Source organism: Anabrus simplex, chromosome 1, assembly GCF_040414725.1.
Source record: "Anabrus simplex isolate iqAnaSimp1 chromosome 1, ASM4041472v1, whole genome shotgun sequence".
NCBI classification, from domain to species: domain Eukaryota; kingdom Metazoa; phylum Arthropoda; class Insecta; order Orthoptera; family Tettigoniidae; genus Anabrus; species Anabrus simplex.
The window spans coordinates 1,207,770,926-1,207,788,628 of record NC_090265.1 but is presented as its reverse complement, the minus strand read 5'-3'; the positions used below and the strand labels follow the sequence as shown (position 1 = coordinate 1,207,788,628).

The window sequence follows — 17,703 nt, the reverse complement described above, 5'->3', positions numbered from 1 at the left end:
TCAGCATGAGTGTCACCGTCTATGAAATTCATGCGTAAATTCAATTCACACGACATCTACAAAAGTCTCTAGAATTCTAGCATTCACTGCGTTAGTGGATTTTATGTGTGAATCCTCCTAACAACGGTTCATATTTCCTATTATCGACGTAAAATGTCCTTAATGTTCAGGCCCTTTTTCTAACGATACTGTTCAAATATTCACAAAAATATGTGAAAATTGACCACATTTAATCTTATTAATCACTGAGTATTCGATTAGAATAATACCTTAAATAGTTCAAAATCGTACTTACAGACAAAACACGTCTCAAAATTCATGGATTTGCCAATAGTCGTAAGTTTAGTTTATCACGCACATTCATTCTAATATTCTTATCACTGTACCGTGGAGCAAACCTCCTAGCAATTAGGTAACAGCTCAACAGCTTTCAAGATTCCCTCACATGTAGGACAGCTCAAACACCGATTGCACTGCACAACATTTTCGACCGTTGCCCATTCAACCAACAACTGACTTTCCCACACTTCAACAACAAAATATACGCAAACCTCTAGTCAACTAGGAAGAATCTAATGATGTTTTTAACTATCTTCATTTGAAGCCGGTGTTGTTTTAACTATGTCTTAGCACAGCCTCATTTTATAATCAACAAAAGCTGTTCACTTGCACTGTGCACTCCATTCATATAGAGAGTGACCAACGGAGTTGACTACCTCATGAATCCTAGGGCGAATTATTTTGGTTGGAGCCAAATTACAAATAGACAAATTGGAATGTTTTACCTCATCAATTTGAACAATTATAAATAAGTGTACTGTAATTATAAATTGTATTTTATTTTGCCAACATTTGTATATACTACGTAGAACTACCATCGAACTCAATATCATATAGACTTTGATTACTTTCATTGTTATACTGTACATATGATGGCCTCATTTTAATATTAAGAAACCACTAGCATATTTTACTACGTGTAACTAGTCTATTGTTATTTCGTTTAGGATAGGACCTTGTACGTGTTTTTTAATGTATTCTTTCTTACATATTATGTTCATAATTTCCAACTAGACGTCTGGTTTAATTTTGAGGTGCTTTGATATGACTGATGATGCCCCACATGGAGGGCGAAACATGTCTCCATTTTAACGATGTTTAACTAAAAATGTTAACATCCTGTGATGTATTGAATAGGTTGGAGTCCAATAAATTCTCTTATATTATCACTGTTCCCCTCTCTCGCTGTCTCCCTTACGCCTGCTTGAAGTAGCGGAGACCAGAACTTCGTTCATGCAGCTGTTTCTAACACTAAAGCTGAGCCGTTCTTTCTTTTCTTTCTTGCGAACCGGCCAAACTTAGGACCACGCCAATACCACTTCACTTCCTTCTAATCATCCCTTCTTCCTTCCTCTTTCTCCACAGTGCCTTTATTCTTTCAGAATGTTGCGCTCTTCAGTCCATCTTCCCCCTCTGCGCTCTTTTCTTCAACCAGAACTTTTATGTTGGAAAGTATTTTCCTGAATTAGTCTCTATCACGACATTTTTCATCTGCAATTCCTAATCTCTTGAGTTCTTCCTTCATCTGCTTGGCATATCACCCCTGGCTCTTCAAGTATATATTATTAAAAATTTGTTTATTTAACCTTGCTGGATCCATCCTGACCATGTGTTCATAGAATAGCAGCCGTCTTTTCCTTATTGTTGTTTCCAGGTCTTCTGTTCTTTTGTATATCTCTTTATTTGATCGTAATCTGTAGTTTCCCTCTACCACCCTTGGGCCATAAATCCTCCTCAATATTCTCCTTTCAATCTTTATTAGTTTTTCCAGGTTTGTTAGTGTTGCTGTTTCCACCCCATACAAAATCACTGGTTTTACCACAGCATCAAAATGTCTTCAGTTTCGCATTGATGGAAAGATTCTTTTTGTTGTAAATAGCTTTGGTGGCAATGTTTAGCCTTTCAAACTTAAGTCTTCTATTTTCCATGGCCTCTTTATCCATCCCGTTGCTGCTGATAATCTCTCCCAGATATTTAAACTGCTTCGTGACCTTCACTTCGCCATATTTCGTCTTCATTGTTCTCTTCACATAATTCCTGTCCGTGCTCATCATCTCTGTTTTGTGAAGGAGATTTTTAAACCTGTTTTCTCGGCTACCTCCTGTAGTTCATTTATCTGTGTTATTGCTTCCTGTTCTGTCTCAGCGAAGAGTGCCAAATCATCAGCAAAGGCCAAACACTTGGGTTTGACATGTTTATTTTTACTACTTATTATAGCACCCGAGTCATTATGTTTCCACATTTTCATGACCTTATCTAGAACTACGTTGAAGAGTGTTGGGGATAAGCTGTCACCCTGTCTCAGACCTGTTTTTATCTGGAAGGGTTTGCTGATCTCTCCTCGAAATTTCACTTTGGATAGGGTGTTTGTTAGTGTTAACCTAAGTAAGTTAAGTGTTTTTTGATCGATGCCATATTCTCTCAAAATTTCCATCAATGTGTCTCTATCTACTGAATCGTATGCATTTTGAAAGTCAACAAAAGAGTTGAAGATGTTCTTTGGTCGCGCATTGTAATATTTGATTATCATTTTTAGACTCAAGATATGATCCTGAAAAGAGCGCCCTCTCCTGAAGCCACCCTGATACTCTCCCAACTTGTGGTCAATTTCCGGTGTCAGTCTGTTCAATAGGAGTTTAGAAAAAATCTTATACGTGACAGATAAAAGTGATATTCCTCGGTAGTTGTTGACGTCTGTTTTGGGTCCCTTTTTATGTAGCGGGTGTATTAATGCCACTAGCCAGTATTCTGGTATTTTCTCATCTCTCCAAATATCCCGGAACAGTTCTGTCACTTCAGTGATAAAGGCGTCATTGGCTATCTTCCACAGTTCTGCTATTACTCCATCTTCACGAGATGCTTTGTTGTTCTTTAGGGAGTTTATTACTTCCCTTACTTCTTCCCCATCTGGTGGTTCAGAATCTGGGTTCTGGATTGTGTCCTTCTCAATCTCCAATTTTTCCCATGGTGATTCACAGTTAAGGAGGTCTTCAAAGTACTTTGCAAGGATCTCACAGTTATCTTTATTGTTGAGGGCAAGAATTCCGTCCGTTTTCTTGAAATGCAGGCTTGGTGCTATATAGCCTTTGATTCTATTTTTAAAGGCCCTATGGAATAATCTGGTATTGTTTTTCTTGAAGTTTTCATCCATTTCTGTGACTTCTGCCCTAAGATGTTCTCTTCTGACTTTTCTCAGTGTTTGGTGGGTTTGTTTCCTTATTTCTCATGATTTTTCCAAATTTGTCACAGTCTTATTCTCATTCCATGATATCCATGTCTCAAATCTTTCTTTGATTGCATTTTCACATTCTGCATTCCACCATGCATGCTTGCTTCGACGTTTCGTAGATGCTAATTCAACTGCTGGCTCCCGCAGATTTTTTGTCACTTCATTCCAAATTTTTGGCACCTGTAGCTTTTTCTTGTATTCTTCCCTCTTTTCTTGGATGAGCAATTCACGGTCAATTTTTGGCACTCTATTGCCACAGATATGTGTTTTTCATCCGGGTATGAAATTCATCTTAATCTGTGATAAGTAATGGTCTGATGTTACATTAACCACTTTTCTAAATTTGACGTTATGAATTTCCTTGTAATTGTTCTTGGATATCGCTACATGGTCCAGTTGAAATTCGCCTAGCAAGGGGTTTGGTGATACCCATGTTTTCTTTTTGTTGGGGCGTGCTTTGAAACGGGTAGACATGAGTTTGAAGTTGTTCATATTGCATAAATTGATCAGTCTTTCTCCGTTTTTATTCATCCTGTTGTGTGCCGGATATTGTCCAACTATTTCAATGTACTTCCTTTCCCGCCCCACTTGTGCATTGAAATCCCCCAGGAGAATTTTGATGTTATTTTCTGGGATCTTTAGTATTTCATCCCTCAGTTTGTCCCAAAACTCTTCAACCATATAGGGGTTCTTTTTATTATCCTCATTTATTGGTGCATGAGCATTTATCAGCGTGTATTTCTTATTCACTGATTTGATCGTCATGAGCGTTAGTCTTGAGTTTACACTCTTGAAGTCGACTATAGTGTTTAGAAACTTTTTGTTTACTACAAAGGCTGTTCCCAGTTGCAGGACGTTTTTCATTATCTTTTTTCCAGCCTTTCCTTTGAAGATTCTGAACCCATCTGATTCAAAAGGTTCTTCATCCATGTACCACGTTTCCTGGAGGGCCAATATCGAGATGTCGAGTCTATGTAGCTCCGCTGTTAACTGTTTCAGTTTTCCAACCTGAATAAGGGAGTTGATGTTGAATGTTCCAAAATAGTATTTTCTCTTATTCTTGAATTTAGCAATGTTCTTGTGGTGCTCCGATTCACTCACGAGCTTCAAAATGTCAGGCACCCTGGAATCCAAAAGCCTGATTTTGTCTTCAGGGTAATTTAATTCGTAAGAAGCTTGTTCCATGATATTAATGTTAATTTTAGGGGTTGGACATAGTCCAACATTGTACAACTTAGGTTGTTAGCCTTAGAGGGCCTCATGATGTTTTCTGGCGAAAGGCAGGCATTTCCTCCTACCTTAAATACGTATGGTTTTCTCGCCAATACTCAGGTGGCTAACTGCAGTGGTTACCCACTGGGCGATGGGGTCGCCACATACATACATACATACATACATACATACATACATACATACATACATACATACATACATACATACGTTAAGTCTGAAGTTCATAATGTAGATATATTATGAACTGTCATCAAGAAGAATATTGAACATTCCAGTCTTCTGGCCCTGTTGCTATCATTAAGAGTAATGTTCATGAATATGCACAACTACTGCTTCATTCTAAACTTTGCCGGCTTTCTGGGGACGGGAATTACCTACGCTATTTCAATTAACACTAGTATTTTTATTGTTTGTAAATGATTATAATTCTGATTGTGTATTATTAGTTAATGACAAAGCATGGTTACTAGCATTAACAGACTTCTTTCCTAAATGTTAATGAACCAAACTTTCCTCCTCATGGAAAATCTAACTGTTCAATCAATCAATCAATCAATCAATCAATCAATCAATCAATCAATCAATCAATCAATCAATCAATCAATCAATCATCTGCATTAAGGGATCTTTCCCACAATTTAGTGTCCCTAAGCATTAGCGAATAAATTCAGTTAGATTATTTTCACATCACAAGCCTTAACTTATGAGTTTCATCAGAGTTTTGCAGATTTCGTCCTCTCATTCAACAACACTTCATAACAAAAAATAATGTGGTTATTTTGTTCACTTTTATCACCCCATCCAGTAAACCTGAACTGTTCTTCATGATTAGAATAAAATAAAAGGCATTTAAGAAAAACCTGGTCATATGGATTTATTACATAAAAAAACAGGCAATTTGTACCTTTTCCAACATTGGAAAATTATACCTTTGTCGATTCAGAATTTCTTGAAAGGGTTCATGATTATCTCAAAATTGTGAAGCAGAAATCTGAAACATATTTTCTGAATGACATTTATGACAAATTTCTGTGCGCTTGAGATCCATCATGAGAATGACCTTCCATTATCAAGAAAAAAGTTAATTGAGCTTTCAAGTGAAAGTAGGCTTAAAATACAATCCTGTGGCCTTTGTTTGCCTTGATTTTAGATCTCCCTTTAAGTAAGCAGTGAGTTTCGTGAATTACCTGATAAAGCATTAAAAATCATCATGCAGTTTTCAAGAAACTACTGTTTTAAGGAAGGATTTTCTGTTGTGACACAGGCTTTGCCACGACGAATGACGATGAATAATCAGATTGTTTTCCCCGAGCGGTAGAGAGAAATTGTTCAATGGGCCTGGGTGATTTGCTACGTGTGAAGAGACGAAGTCCTCTGTTTCCCAAAACCTTCCTTTAATAGTAGACTGATGAGTATGTATAGTTATATACAGTATTTACAATCTCCCTTCCAACTTTAAATATCGCTAACATAGAAGATTTGGCATGGTCGAAGTACTGAAGTGAATACTCTAAGTCCACACTTGGACCTTATTATTATTATTATTATTATTATTATTATTATCGGAGACCTGACTGACAAGGCTTCCGCCCGCACTCCTAGTAGACTTGTTCCAAAATGCCTCGACCAGGGTGTGTACCCCTGTTTTATACCTTCACTAACTTTCGCCTCCTTTCGAGAAGGCCATCGAAGTTCTCATCCTATGGAGACTGTCCACAGACACACAAAAACGGAATTGCCTCCTTCCGTTCACTTTCCACCCACCTTTTCTAAAGACCTACTACGCACCTTCAGCAGGGTGCAGCATGTGATTCACCCTACTTCGACCAAGCCTTACTTCTAATTGCACAACCTGTTGCTTACAGCTTTTGTGTGCCTTCAAACTCTTAAATCTTATATGATTCTTAATTTACTTATATCCTTCTCCCAGCATTACAAGTACGATACCTTGGCCTTACTGCCATTACACAGTCATTAATATTAACTCTTAATTTCCCCCATAATATTAATGTATGTCTCAGCGACACCATTCTTCCTACGTTCCTGGTCAAGGGTTCGATCCTCGGAAGAATGAGTTCTGAGCTCCAACTGGGGTGGACACGAAATTTCACTGACATTAAAACACAGAAAATGACCAAGTGATTGTGCAGATCTTCGGTTAAATTTGACCAATCTTAAGCCATGTACTCAAAACTCTGCACCGAGCTCGATAGCTGCAGTCGCTTAAGTGCGGCCAGTATCCGGTAATCGGGAGATAGTGGGTTCGAACCCCACTGTCGGCAGCCCTGAAGATGGTTTTCACACCAGGCTGTACCTTAATTAAGGCCACGGCCGATTCCTTCTCATTCCTCGGCCTTTTCTATCCCATCGTTGCCATAAGACATATCTGTGTCAGTGCGACATAAAGCAAAAAAAAAAAAAAAAAAGTAGCACAACTCAGCAAGGACTGACATACTCATTAAAAACAAGTAGCAATATAATTACATTTTTTAATTTGTTTAATTAAGGTTGAAAGTCTGATCAAACATGATTCATTTTTAATAGTTTATTTCAATTTAATTAACTGAGTTTAACTGAGTTCATGTTTGTGGGTTACTGTAGTCACGTCCTACTTCGTGAACCATGGGCAACGGCTGAGTGGCCTAGTAAGTGGTCCAGAGAGTCGGGATACCAGTTGCTATGGAATGGGAGTGGGCATCTCGGACATATTCTGAGTCGTGGCCCTCCTTGTGCTCAGGCAGCTAGGACTATACAATTCACCGGTGGTCCATAACCCGTTAGAGGAGAGATCCTCACTTGGACTATGTGCAAGTAGGGCAGCATCCTGCTTCATGAATTTACCGAGCTCAGAACACTTTAAGCAAGCCTCGGACCTATGGGAGTAATGGAGTCCCACTCCCATTTGACAGCCGAGGGACTCCTTGGAAACAACTTGGCGAACGAAATGGAATTCAATGGGGAGCTATCAATATTAATGGGGCTTATGGAAGAAAGAAGGTAGAACTGGCTGAGTCAGCAAAGAGGATGCATCTGGATGTGCTAGGAGTAAGTGATATTCGGGTAAGAGGAGATAATGAGGAAGAGATAGGAGATTATAAGGTGTACTTGACGGGTGTTAGAAAGGGAAGGGCAGAGTCTGGGGTAGGGCTCTTTATCAGGAATACCATTGCACGCAACATAGTTTCTGTTAGGCACGTAAATGAGCTAATGATGTGGGTAGATTTGTCAGTGGGAGGATTTAAGACAATAATTGTGTCTGTGTATTCACCATGTGAGGGTGCAGATGAGGATGAAGTTGACAAGTTTTATGAAGCATTGAGTGACATCATGGTCAGGGTCAACAGCAAGGATAGAATAGTGCTAATGGGCGATCTCAATGTGGGAGTTGGGAATAGAACTGAAGGATACGAAAGGGTGATTGGTAAATGAGGGGAAGGTATGGAAGCTAATGGAAATGGGAAGCGTTTGCTGGACTTCTGTGCTAGTATGGGTTTAGCTGTTACGAATACATTCTTCAAGCATAAGGCTATTCACCGCTACACATGGGAGGCTAGGGGTACCAGATCCATAATAGACTATATCTTAACAGACTTTGAATTCAGGAAATCTGTTAGGAATGTAAGAGTTTTTCGGGGATTTTTCGATGATACAGACCACTATCTGATCTGTAGTGAACTAAGTATCTTTAGGCCTAGGGTAGAGAAAGTGAAATCTGTCTGCAAACGAATAAGGGTAGAAAATCTCCAGGACGACAAAATTAGACAGAAGTACATGGATATGATTAGTGAGAAGTTTCGAACAGTAGACAGTAAGCAGATTCAGGATATAGGAAGTGAATGGGTGGCATACAGGGATGCTTTAGTAGAAACAGCAAGGGAATGCCTAGGAACAACTGTGTGTAAAGATGGGAAAAGGCGAACATCTTGGTGGAATGATGAAGTGAGAGCAGCTTGTAAACGTAAAAAGAAGGCTTATCAGAAATGGCTCCAAACAAGGGCCGAGGCAGACAGGGATTGGTACGTAGATGAAAGAAACAGAGCGAAACAAATAGTTGTTGAATCCAAAAAGAAGTCATGGGAAGATTTTGGTAATAACCTGGAAAGGCTAGGTCAAGCAGCAGGGAAACCTTTCTGGACAGTAATAAAAAATCTTAGGAAGGGAGGGAAAAAGGAAATGAACAGTGTTTTGAGTAATTCGGGTGAACTCATAATAGACCCCAGGGAATCACTGGAGAGGTGGAGGGAATATTTTGAACATCTTCTCAATGTAAAAGGAAATCATCATGGTGGTGTTGCAAACAGCCAAGCTCATGGGGAGGAGGAAAATGATGTTGGTGAAATTATGCTTGAGGAAGTGGAAAGGATAGTAAATAAACTCCATTGTCATAAGGCAACAGGAATAGATGAAATTAGACCTGAAATGGTGAAGTATAGTGGGAAGGCAGGGATGAAATGGCTTCATAGAGTAGTAAAATTAGCGTGGAGTGTTGGTAAGGTACCTTCAGATTGGACAAAAGCAGTAATTGCACCTATCTACAAGCAAGGAAACAGGAAGGATTGCAACAACTATCGAGGTATCTCATTGATTAGTATACCAGGCAAAGTATTCACTGGCATCTTGGAAGGGAGGGTGTGATCAGTCGTTGAGAGGAAGTTGGATGAAAACCGGTGTGGTTCAGACCACAAAGAGGCTGTCAGGATCAGATTTTCAGTATGCGCCAGGTAATTGAAAAATGCTACGAGAGAAATAGGCAGTTGTGTTTATGTTTCGTAGATCTAGAGAAAGCATATGACAGGGTACCGAGGAAAAAGATGTTCGCCATACTGGGGGACTATGGAATTAAAGGTAGATTATTAAAATCAATCAAAGGCATTTATGTTGACAATTGGGCTTCAGTGAGAATTGATGGTAGAATGAGTTCTTGGTTCAGGGTACTTACAGGAGTTAGACAAGGCTGTAATCTTTCACCTTTGCTGTTCGTAGTTTACATGGACCATCTGCTGAAAGGTATAAAATGGCAGGGAGGGATTCAGTTAGGTGGAAATGTAGTAAGCAGTTTGGCCTATGCTGACGACTTGGTCTTAATGGCAGACTGTGCCGAAAGCCTGCAGTCTAACATCTTGGAACTTGAAAATAGGTGCAATGAGTATGGTATGAAAATTAGCCTCTCGAAGACTAAATTGATGTCAGTAGGTAAGAAATTCAACAGAATTGAATGTCAGATTGGTGATACAAAGCTAGAACAGGTCGATAATTTCAAGTATTTAGGTTGTGTGCTACGAGAGAAATAGGCAGTTGTGTTTATGTTTCGTAGATCTAGAGAAAGCATATGACAGGGTACCGAGGAAAAAGATGTTCGCCATACTGGGGGACTATGGAATTAAAGGTAGATTATTAAAATCAATCAAAGGCATTTATGTTGACAATTGGGCTTCAGTGAGAATTGATGGTAGAATGAGTTCTTGGTTCAGGGTACTTACAGGAGTTAGACAAGGCTGTAATCTTTCACCTTTGCTGTTCGTAGTTTACATGGACCATCTGCTGAAAGGTATAAAATGGCAGGGAGGGATTCAGTTAGGTGGAAATGTAGTAAGCAGTTTGGCCTATGCTGACGACTTGGTCTTAATGGCAGACTGTGCCGAAAGCCTGCAGTCTAACATCTTGGAACTTGAAAATAGGTGCAATGAGTATGGTATGAAAATTAGCCTCTCGAAGACTAAATTGATGTCAGTAGGTAAGAAATTCAACAGAATTGAATGTCAGATTGGTGATACAAAGCTAGAACAGGTCGATAATTTCAAGTATTTAGGTTGTGTGTTCTCCCAGGATGGTAATATAGTAAGTGAGATTGAATCAAGGTGTAGTAAAGCTAATGCAGTGAGCTCGCACCTGCGATCAGCAGTATTCTGTAAGAAGGAAGTCAGCTCCCAGACGAAACTATCTTTACATCGGTCTGTTTTCAGACCAACTTTGCTTTACGGGAGCGAAAGCTGGGTGGACTCAGGATATCTTATTCATAAGTTAGAAGTAACAGACATGAAAGTAGCAAGAATGATTGCTGGTACAAACAGGTGGGAACAATGGCAGGAGGGTACTCGGAATGATGAGATAAAGGCTAATTTAGGAATGAACTCGATGGATGAAGCTGTACGCATAAACCGGCTTCGGTGGTGGGGTCATGTGAGACGAATGGAGGAGGATAGGTTACCTAGGAGAATAATGGACTCTGTTATGGAGGGTAAGAGAAGTAGAGAGAGACCAAGGCGACGATGGTTAGACTCAGTTTCTAACGATTTAAAGATAAGAGGTATAGAACTAAATGAGGCCACAACACTAATTGCAAATTGAGGATTGTGGCGACGTTTAGTAAATTCTCAGAGGCTTGCAGACTGAACGCTGAAAGGCATAACAGTCTATAATGATAATGTATGTATGTATGTATGTATGTATGTATGTAGTTTCAATAGGTATTCAAAATATGCTTCTAGGTTTATTAAGTTATAAATGTCCCAAATGTTAGCAATTCCCTCATAAGTTAAAAAAGTTAGTCCAACTGGTCCATAGAATTGTTTCAGCTGTTTAACTGCTCCTTGGGTTTTCAAAGGTTGAGAAATGCAGTACAAAGACATTTGTATGCAACTGATTTGAAAATGTGCTGCCATCAGTACCTTAGAATAACGAAGGCCTACAAAGTACTTGGTCTACTGACAATATTATTTAGTCTCCTAAATTATACCTCAATGGTATCAGCAAACTCACCTCTTATTAAATCCTCATGCAAGCCATCTACTAGACGACACAACAACCAGAAATAGTCTCTACATGCTGGACCATAGGGTTCTTTGCCCTCTTCGTTCGTTTGATGAATCGTCTAAAAATGAAAGACAAAAAAACACACTGGATTACATGATAAACTACAAACAGTTTAATTACATCATCTGCCAGTTAATGCATCCTTGAAGGAGTCTTCCATAAATGATAATAAACACAAGAAGAATTAATGATAATGATAATAATTATAATAAACCTAGTGACTCAACTAGAAGCAATGTTTGAGAAAATCTGGCAGACAGAGAGTATCCCAAAAGAATGGAAAACAGCATTAATACACCCACTGCACAAAAAGGAGACAAAACAAATGTTAATAATTACAGAGGAATATCATTAACACCAGTCCCTTCTATGATCTTATCTAAGACATTACAAAATAGGATTGAGGAGATAATTAAGAAAGAACTGGGCGAATACCAGGCAGGATTCCAGAAAGGAAGATCATGCAATGAACAAATTTTCAATTTGACTCCATAAAACAACTGCTCGCACTCACAGCCAAGAACTTAGTATTTGTATTTGTTGACTTCAAGAAAGCGTATGACTTGGCCGACAGAACAACCTTGATAAGCACTTTGGAGGAATTTGGGGTAGATGAAAAAACTAAAAATTTAATCAAGGAAACCATCACTGACACTACATCACAAGTAAAGTTTATGGATACATTGTCAAAACAGTTTAAAATTAAAACAGGTGGGCGGGATGTCACGACTCCTGTTCAATGTTATACTTGAAAAAGTGGTCAGAGAGTGGAGGAAGAGATTGACAGAATTAGGGGTGAAAAATGGAATAATACTGGGGAAATCTGGAATCAAAATTGACTGTTTAGCATTCGGACATGATATGGCAATTCTGGCAGAAGACTCAGGAACTGCTAAGGTACAGATTGAAACACTTCCAGAGATTGCTCTAAAGAAAGGACTTCCGATATCATTTGAAAAAAAAAAAAAAAAAAAAGAACTAATGATTCAGAGCAAAAATGACCCGACAAAGACTACTGTCACTAAGTATGGAACAGTTAAAAGAGAACAGAAGTTTAAATAACTAGGAGAGTGGATAACCCCAACAGGACTACCAGGAATAGCATTTCAGAACAGGGCCAAAAAGATGGAAACAGCATACCATTTATGTTGAAAAGTCTATAACAAAAAATCAGTCTCAACCACTGCGAAACTCAGACATTACAACACTGTGATAAAGCCGGCCAGAAAGTTTGTATGTAATCGAATGCATTCCATTGAACAGGAAAGGATTACTAGAGAACATTGAGAGAAAAATCTTGTGGAAGATACTAGGGCCTAGGACAAGAATTTAGACTGCAACCAAATGAGGAACTATACAAAAGGACCAACAAAATCACAACATCCTTTTGTTTTCTAAAGAAAGATGGAACGCTTGCAACATCAAATGAAGAAAACTGCAAAACCTTAGCTAAGTATTTTAACAACCTTCTAAGCTGTGAAAAACCAGCCAACCCCATCAAAACAAACAAACCAGTGAGCCAAAACCTGCCATCTTCTCCACCAAATCGTGATGAAATCAAACGCCACACAAAGAGACTGAAAAATAACAAGGCTCCTGGTGAAGACTCCATGATTGCAGAACTGTAGTAACATGCCCCGGAAGAAGCAATTGACATCCTACACAAACCATTGTAGATATATGGGAAAAAAGAACAACTACCAAAGGACTGGAAGCTAGCCTTGATCCATCCTTTACACAAGAAAGGAAATATAAGAGATGTGAACAATTACCATGGAATTCCTCTTCTGTCAGTAGCCTACAAGGTCCTGTCACTATCCATCCTTGAAAGATTAGAACAGCAAGTTGAACACACACTCATGGAATACCAAGCAGGTTTTCGGAAAGGCCAATCAAGTGCAGAACAAATACTTAACCTAAAAACCATAATAAGATACCATACGCTAAGAGGTCGAACCTATGTATCGACATTTGTAGACTTCAGGAAGCATACGACTACATCAACCGTGATGCGTTGCTTAACATCCCTGCAAAAATGGGAGTCGATGAGAAACTGCTGGCAATAATAAGGGCAACACTAACTAATACCAAATCCAAAGTAAAATTCCAAGGATATCTCTCTGAACCCTTTGAGATCAAGACAGGTGTTCGACAGGGAGATGGGCTCTCACCCTTTCTGTTCAACTGCGTACTTGAGTAGGTAATACAGGAGTGGCAAAAGACGATCAAAGAAAGAAACCTTTACAAACCCGTAAGGATTGTGACAAAGAAAAACAGAGTGGAAATAGATTGCTTAGCGTTTGCTGATGACATAGCCCTTATGACAGAAAATTTTGAAAGTGCAACAGAACAGATCAATGTGTTGAAGGAAGTAGCAGAACAAACAGGTTTACAAATTTCCTTTCAAATGACAGAAGTAATGTCAAATATCAAAGATGATACGGCACAACTAAACATCAAATATGGAACAGTAAACTGTGTTAGTAAATTTAAATACCTTGGGGAATGGATTCAACAAAATGGACTTGACAAAGAGCCATAGCAGCAAGAATCAAGAAAATGGAAGTCACTTTCCAAACCACCCGCAACATATACAACAAAAGTGTTTTTCCCTGAACACAAAAATTCGTCACTACAACACTGTCATCAAACCAGTATCGCTGTATGCATCTGAATGCCTTATCCTGTCCAAGAAATGTTTGCTTGCGGATTTAGAGAGGAAAGAAAGAAAGAAAGAAAGATCCTATACACTATACTTGGCCTAAACTACAAGAAAAACGAGCTCGATAGCTGCAGTCGCTTAAATGCAGCCAGTATTCGGGACATAGTGGGTTCGAACCCCACTGTTGGCAGCCCTGAAAATGGTTTTCTGTGCTTTCCCATTTTCACACCAGGCAAATACCTTAATAAAGTCCACAGCTGCTTCCTTCCCACTCCTAGCCCCTTCCTGCCCCATCGTCGCCATAAGACCTATCTGTGTCGGTGCGACGTAAAGCAACTTACAAAAAACTACAAAAATGGCATCTACATTAGAAAATCCAGGCAAGAAGTATACTCTAAGATAGAGAAGATCACGGACACAATGCGTAAAGGCAGAGTTCGCTTCTACAGTCATATACAACACATGATCGGCTCTCGATGGACAAAAGTGTATCTTCAGTATATTTGACTCAAAACCAAAAACGGGAATGCCATGGTACATTAATGTCAAGAAGGATCTTAAAGAACTGGGACTATAAGCAGAAGATGCACAAGACAGAAATCTTTTCACAGTAGCCATCAAGACTTTTGGGACTTTCCGGGACGAAAAACGGGCAACTGGTGCTAAATGGACGGAAGAACGTCGTGCTAAACACAGTGAGCTAATGAAGACGATGTGCATCAAGTGAAAAATGAACAAATGCCAGAATGTAAAGTGAGGCTTATCGTGCTCCCTAGTTGGCCGATTATCAAAGTTGAATGAATGAATGAATGAATAATAATAATAATAATAATAATAATAATAATAATAATAATAATAATAATAATAATGGCAGACTACTTAAAAACAAATTTCACCTTGATTGCTTAGCTTCTACAGAAGACCTTGCAAGCATTTCTCAAAACAAACAAGAAGCAATCCAATCCATAGTAAAACTTCATGAAATAGCGGCAAAAAAAAAAGACTCCATATATTTGAAACGACGTAGTATACGGAAAGAGCTAAATCAAGATTTGACAACCAACCAGAGATCAACAAATTTGGAAAAATCTTCCAAGTAGATAAATTCCACTATCTAGGCAAAACTATTCAACCACCTGGAATAGATACAACAAAAAGTCTATATCAAAAAATGCAAATTTAGTACACTACAACACAGTCATCAATCCAGAGGCACTGAATGCATCCGAAAGCCTGATAAAAGATGGTAGGTCACAAATTTAAAAAAAAAAAAAAAACTGAAAAACATGGGAGGAAAATTTCAGAAAAATCTTAGGACCAAAATGTGAAAATGGCACTTGGACAAAAAAAAAAAATCCACAGGAAATTTATCAAATCACAGATACAAATAGCAAAAGATGATTAAAATTCTGCAGACACCTACACAGAATGGATAACAATGGGCTGGCAAAGAACCTTCTAAACCTGGCACTATCCCTAAAAAAACACAACAATTGGCTAGTAGAAACAAATGAAGAAATCATTACTGAAGAAATGAATCTTTTTTTTTTTTTTTTTGCTAGGGGCTTTACGTCGCACCGACACAGATAGGTCTTATGGCGACGATGGAATAGGAAAGGCCTAGGAGTTGGAAGAAAGCGGCCGTGGCCTTAATTAAGGTACAGCCCCAGCATTTGCCTGGTGTGAAAATGGGAAACCACGGAAAACCATCTTCAGGGCTGCCGATAGTGGGATTCGAACCTACTATCTCCCGGATGCAAGCTCACAGCCACGCGCCTCTACGCGCACGGCCAACTCGCCCGGTAAGAAATGAATCAAGATAGAACAAAATTTAGAAGTTTAGTAAGCAAACATATATTTGCAGAGAAAACTAAAAGAAAATATGCAGGATGGACAGAAAAATGCAGAAAGGAACACAGTGAAAGAAGAGAGATATTGGGAAGAAAAGAAGAAACATTGTGCTAAGTTAAATGCGCTCCTTAGTTGGACATAACAAATCAACAGCAATGGCGGCATCCTGCTCCTCCTTGGCCGTTTTCCCAATATCTTGGGGTCTGCACTTGCTAACCCTTTTTCAGTACTGCATGTTTCTTTGGTGGTTAGTAGCACGATATGTTGTGTGTAGATGAAGGTGAGTATGAAGACTATCACAAACACCTAGTGAGAGAGCTAGAGGAATTGGCCATACACAGTTAAAATCTCCAGCTTGGCTGGGAATTGAATCCAGAACCCTCTGAACCGAAGGCCACTATGCTGACCATTCAGCCAAGGACCTGAACAAAACCAAAAATGACAACAATAATAATACAAACCATTTCCGATGTCAGGATCATTATCTGTAGAGTGATTTCATATAGCTCTCCATCCCATCCTTTTCAATACTAACCACTCTTTTGAGAATGTTGTCTTTTGTGACTATCAATCCAAGGTATATTTAGGAGTTGATATCAGCACCACATCTCAAAGCCTTGAGTTTCAGCAATTCTGCTTTTTGCAGGGTCCATGCTTGTGAACCACAGCTTACAACACTCCATACAATATTTTTCACAAAGCTTTTTTGTACCTCCATGTCGATGGTCTTAGATGTTAGTAAAGACTCCTTTTTTGAGAAAGCTCTCTTCGCCTGTGCAATTCGAGCATTTACTTCTCTCATACATTTTCCGACAGATGTTAACAAATTTCCTAGATATTTGAATTCCTTTACTGGATCTAGTTTTTCTGCATCCATCAGCACAATGATAATTTTGTAATTATACCTTGTACAGGACATTATCTTGGTCTTCTTTCTGTTTATTCCCATGCCACATCTCTTTTAGCAATTCATTCATGCAATTTAGTGCCTTGTCCATACCTTTTTCATCTTCTGTTATCAGTACTATATCATCTACAAATCGTATGGTATTGTACAGTCTACCATTAACATGTATGCCATGATTGTTTGTAGCTTAAACTTCCTGCATTGCTGCTTCTATATAGATGTTAAATCATAGTGATAATAATCTAGTTTAAATCACCCCTTAATCACAACATCTGCCACTCATCTGTAAGGTGAGGATTTGATGGCTCTAAGCATCCACAAAATAGGGAGGCAAATAAGCTCTTAAAATGATAAGTAAGAAAAATCAACTCTAAAACTCCAGGTTAAAAGAAAACACATGTCAATCTTGACACACTCTTTCATACATCAAGGTTTTATTTTAATAAACGAGTCAACAACCCTCTTGACAGTTTTCAACCACAAGTATGTGCTACACACTCCTGAACTTTGGCAACATTGTCCACTGGTCCACCAGCTTCCTTCTCAAGCAGGAAGTAGCTATGCATCCTATAAATTATCTCCCGCGCTAGTCTATGTATACTGTCTGCCTATTACCTTCTTCTGCAATCACAAGTTGAGAAACAATAACACCACAACACTCCAAACAACAACAAAATTCACTTAAAACTGAAAAAGTGGAGAAATATCACTGAAACACCATAGAGAGCGGTCACCAGGCCAATTCTGCATGCTAATGGACGAAGGTCACGTGATATGCCAAGACGCACACCAGGTCAAGGGCCTTCCAAAACGGTGACCGCTATAGCTTTGCCTCAGATTGTTCTTTGAAAGAAAGAAAGAAAGAAAGAAAGAAAGAAAGAAAGAAAGGAAAAGAATAAAGGCTTGGGTACACGCTAACAAATTTGTTCCTTTGCCTATCATCAGATT

The 17,703-nt window shown here is 38.8% G+C and overlaps 1 protein-coding gene across 1 annotated transcript in view; it reads right to left on the bottom strand.

Annotated features, from left to right (window-relative positions):
• Nucleotides 1-17,703, bottom strand: part of puf (ubiquitinyl hydrolase 1 puf) — an 870,156-nt gene that overhangs the window by 396,089 nt on the left and 456,364 nt on the right. The window contains exon 24 of the mRNA XM_068225443.1: nt 11,282-11,393. Within this exon, the coding sequence (XP_068081544.1) occupies nt 11,282-11,393 (112 nt within the window). The remainder of the gene's footprint in view (nt 1-11,281; nt 11,394-17,703) is intronic.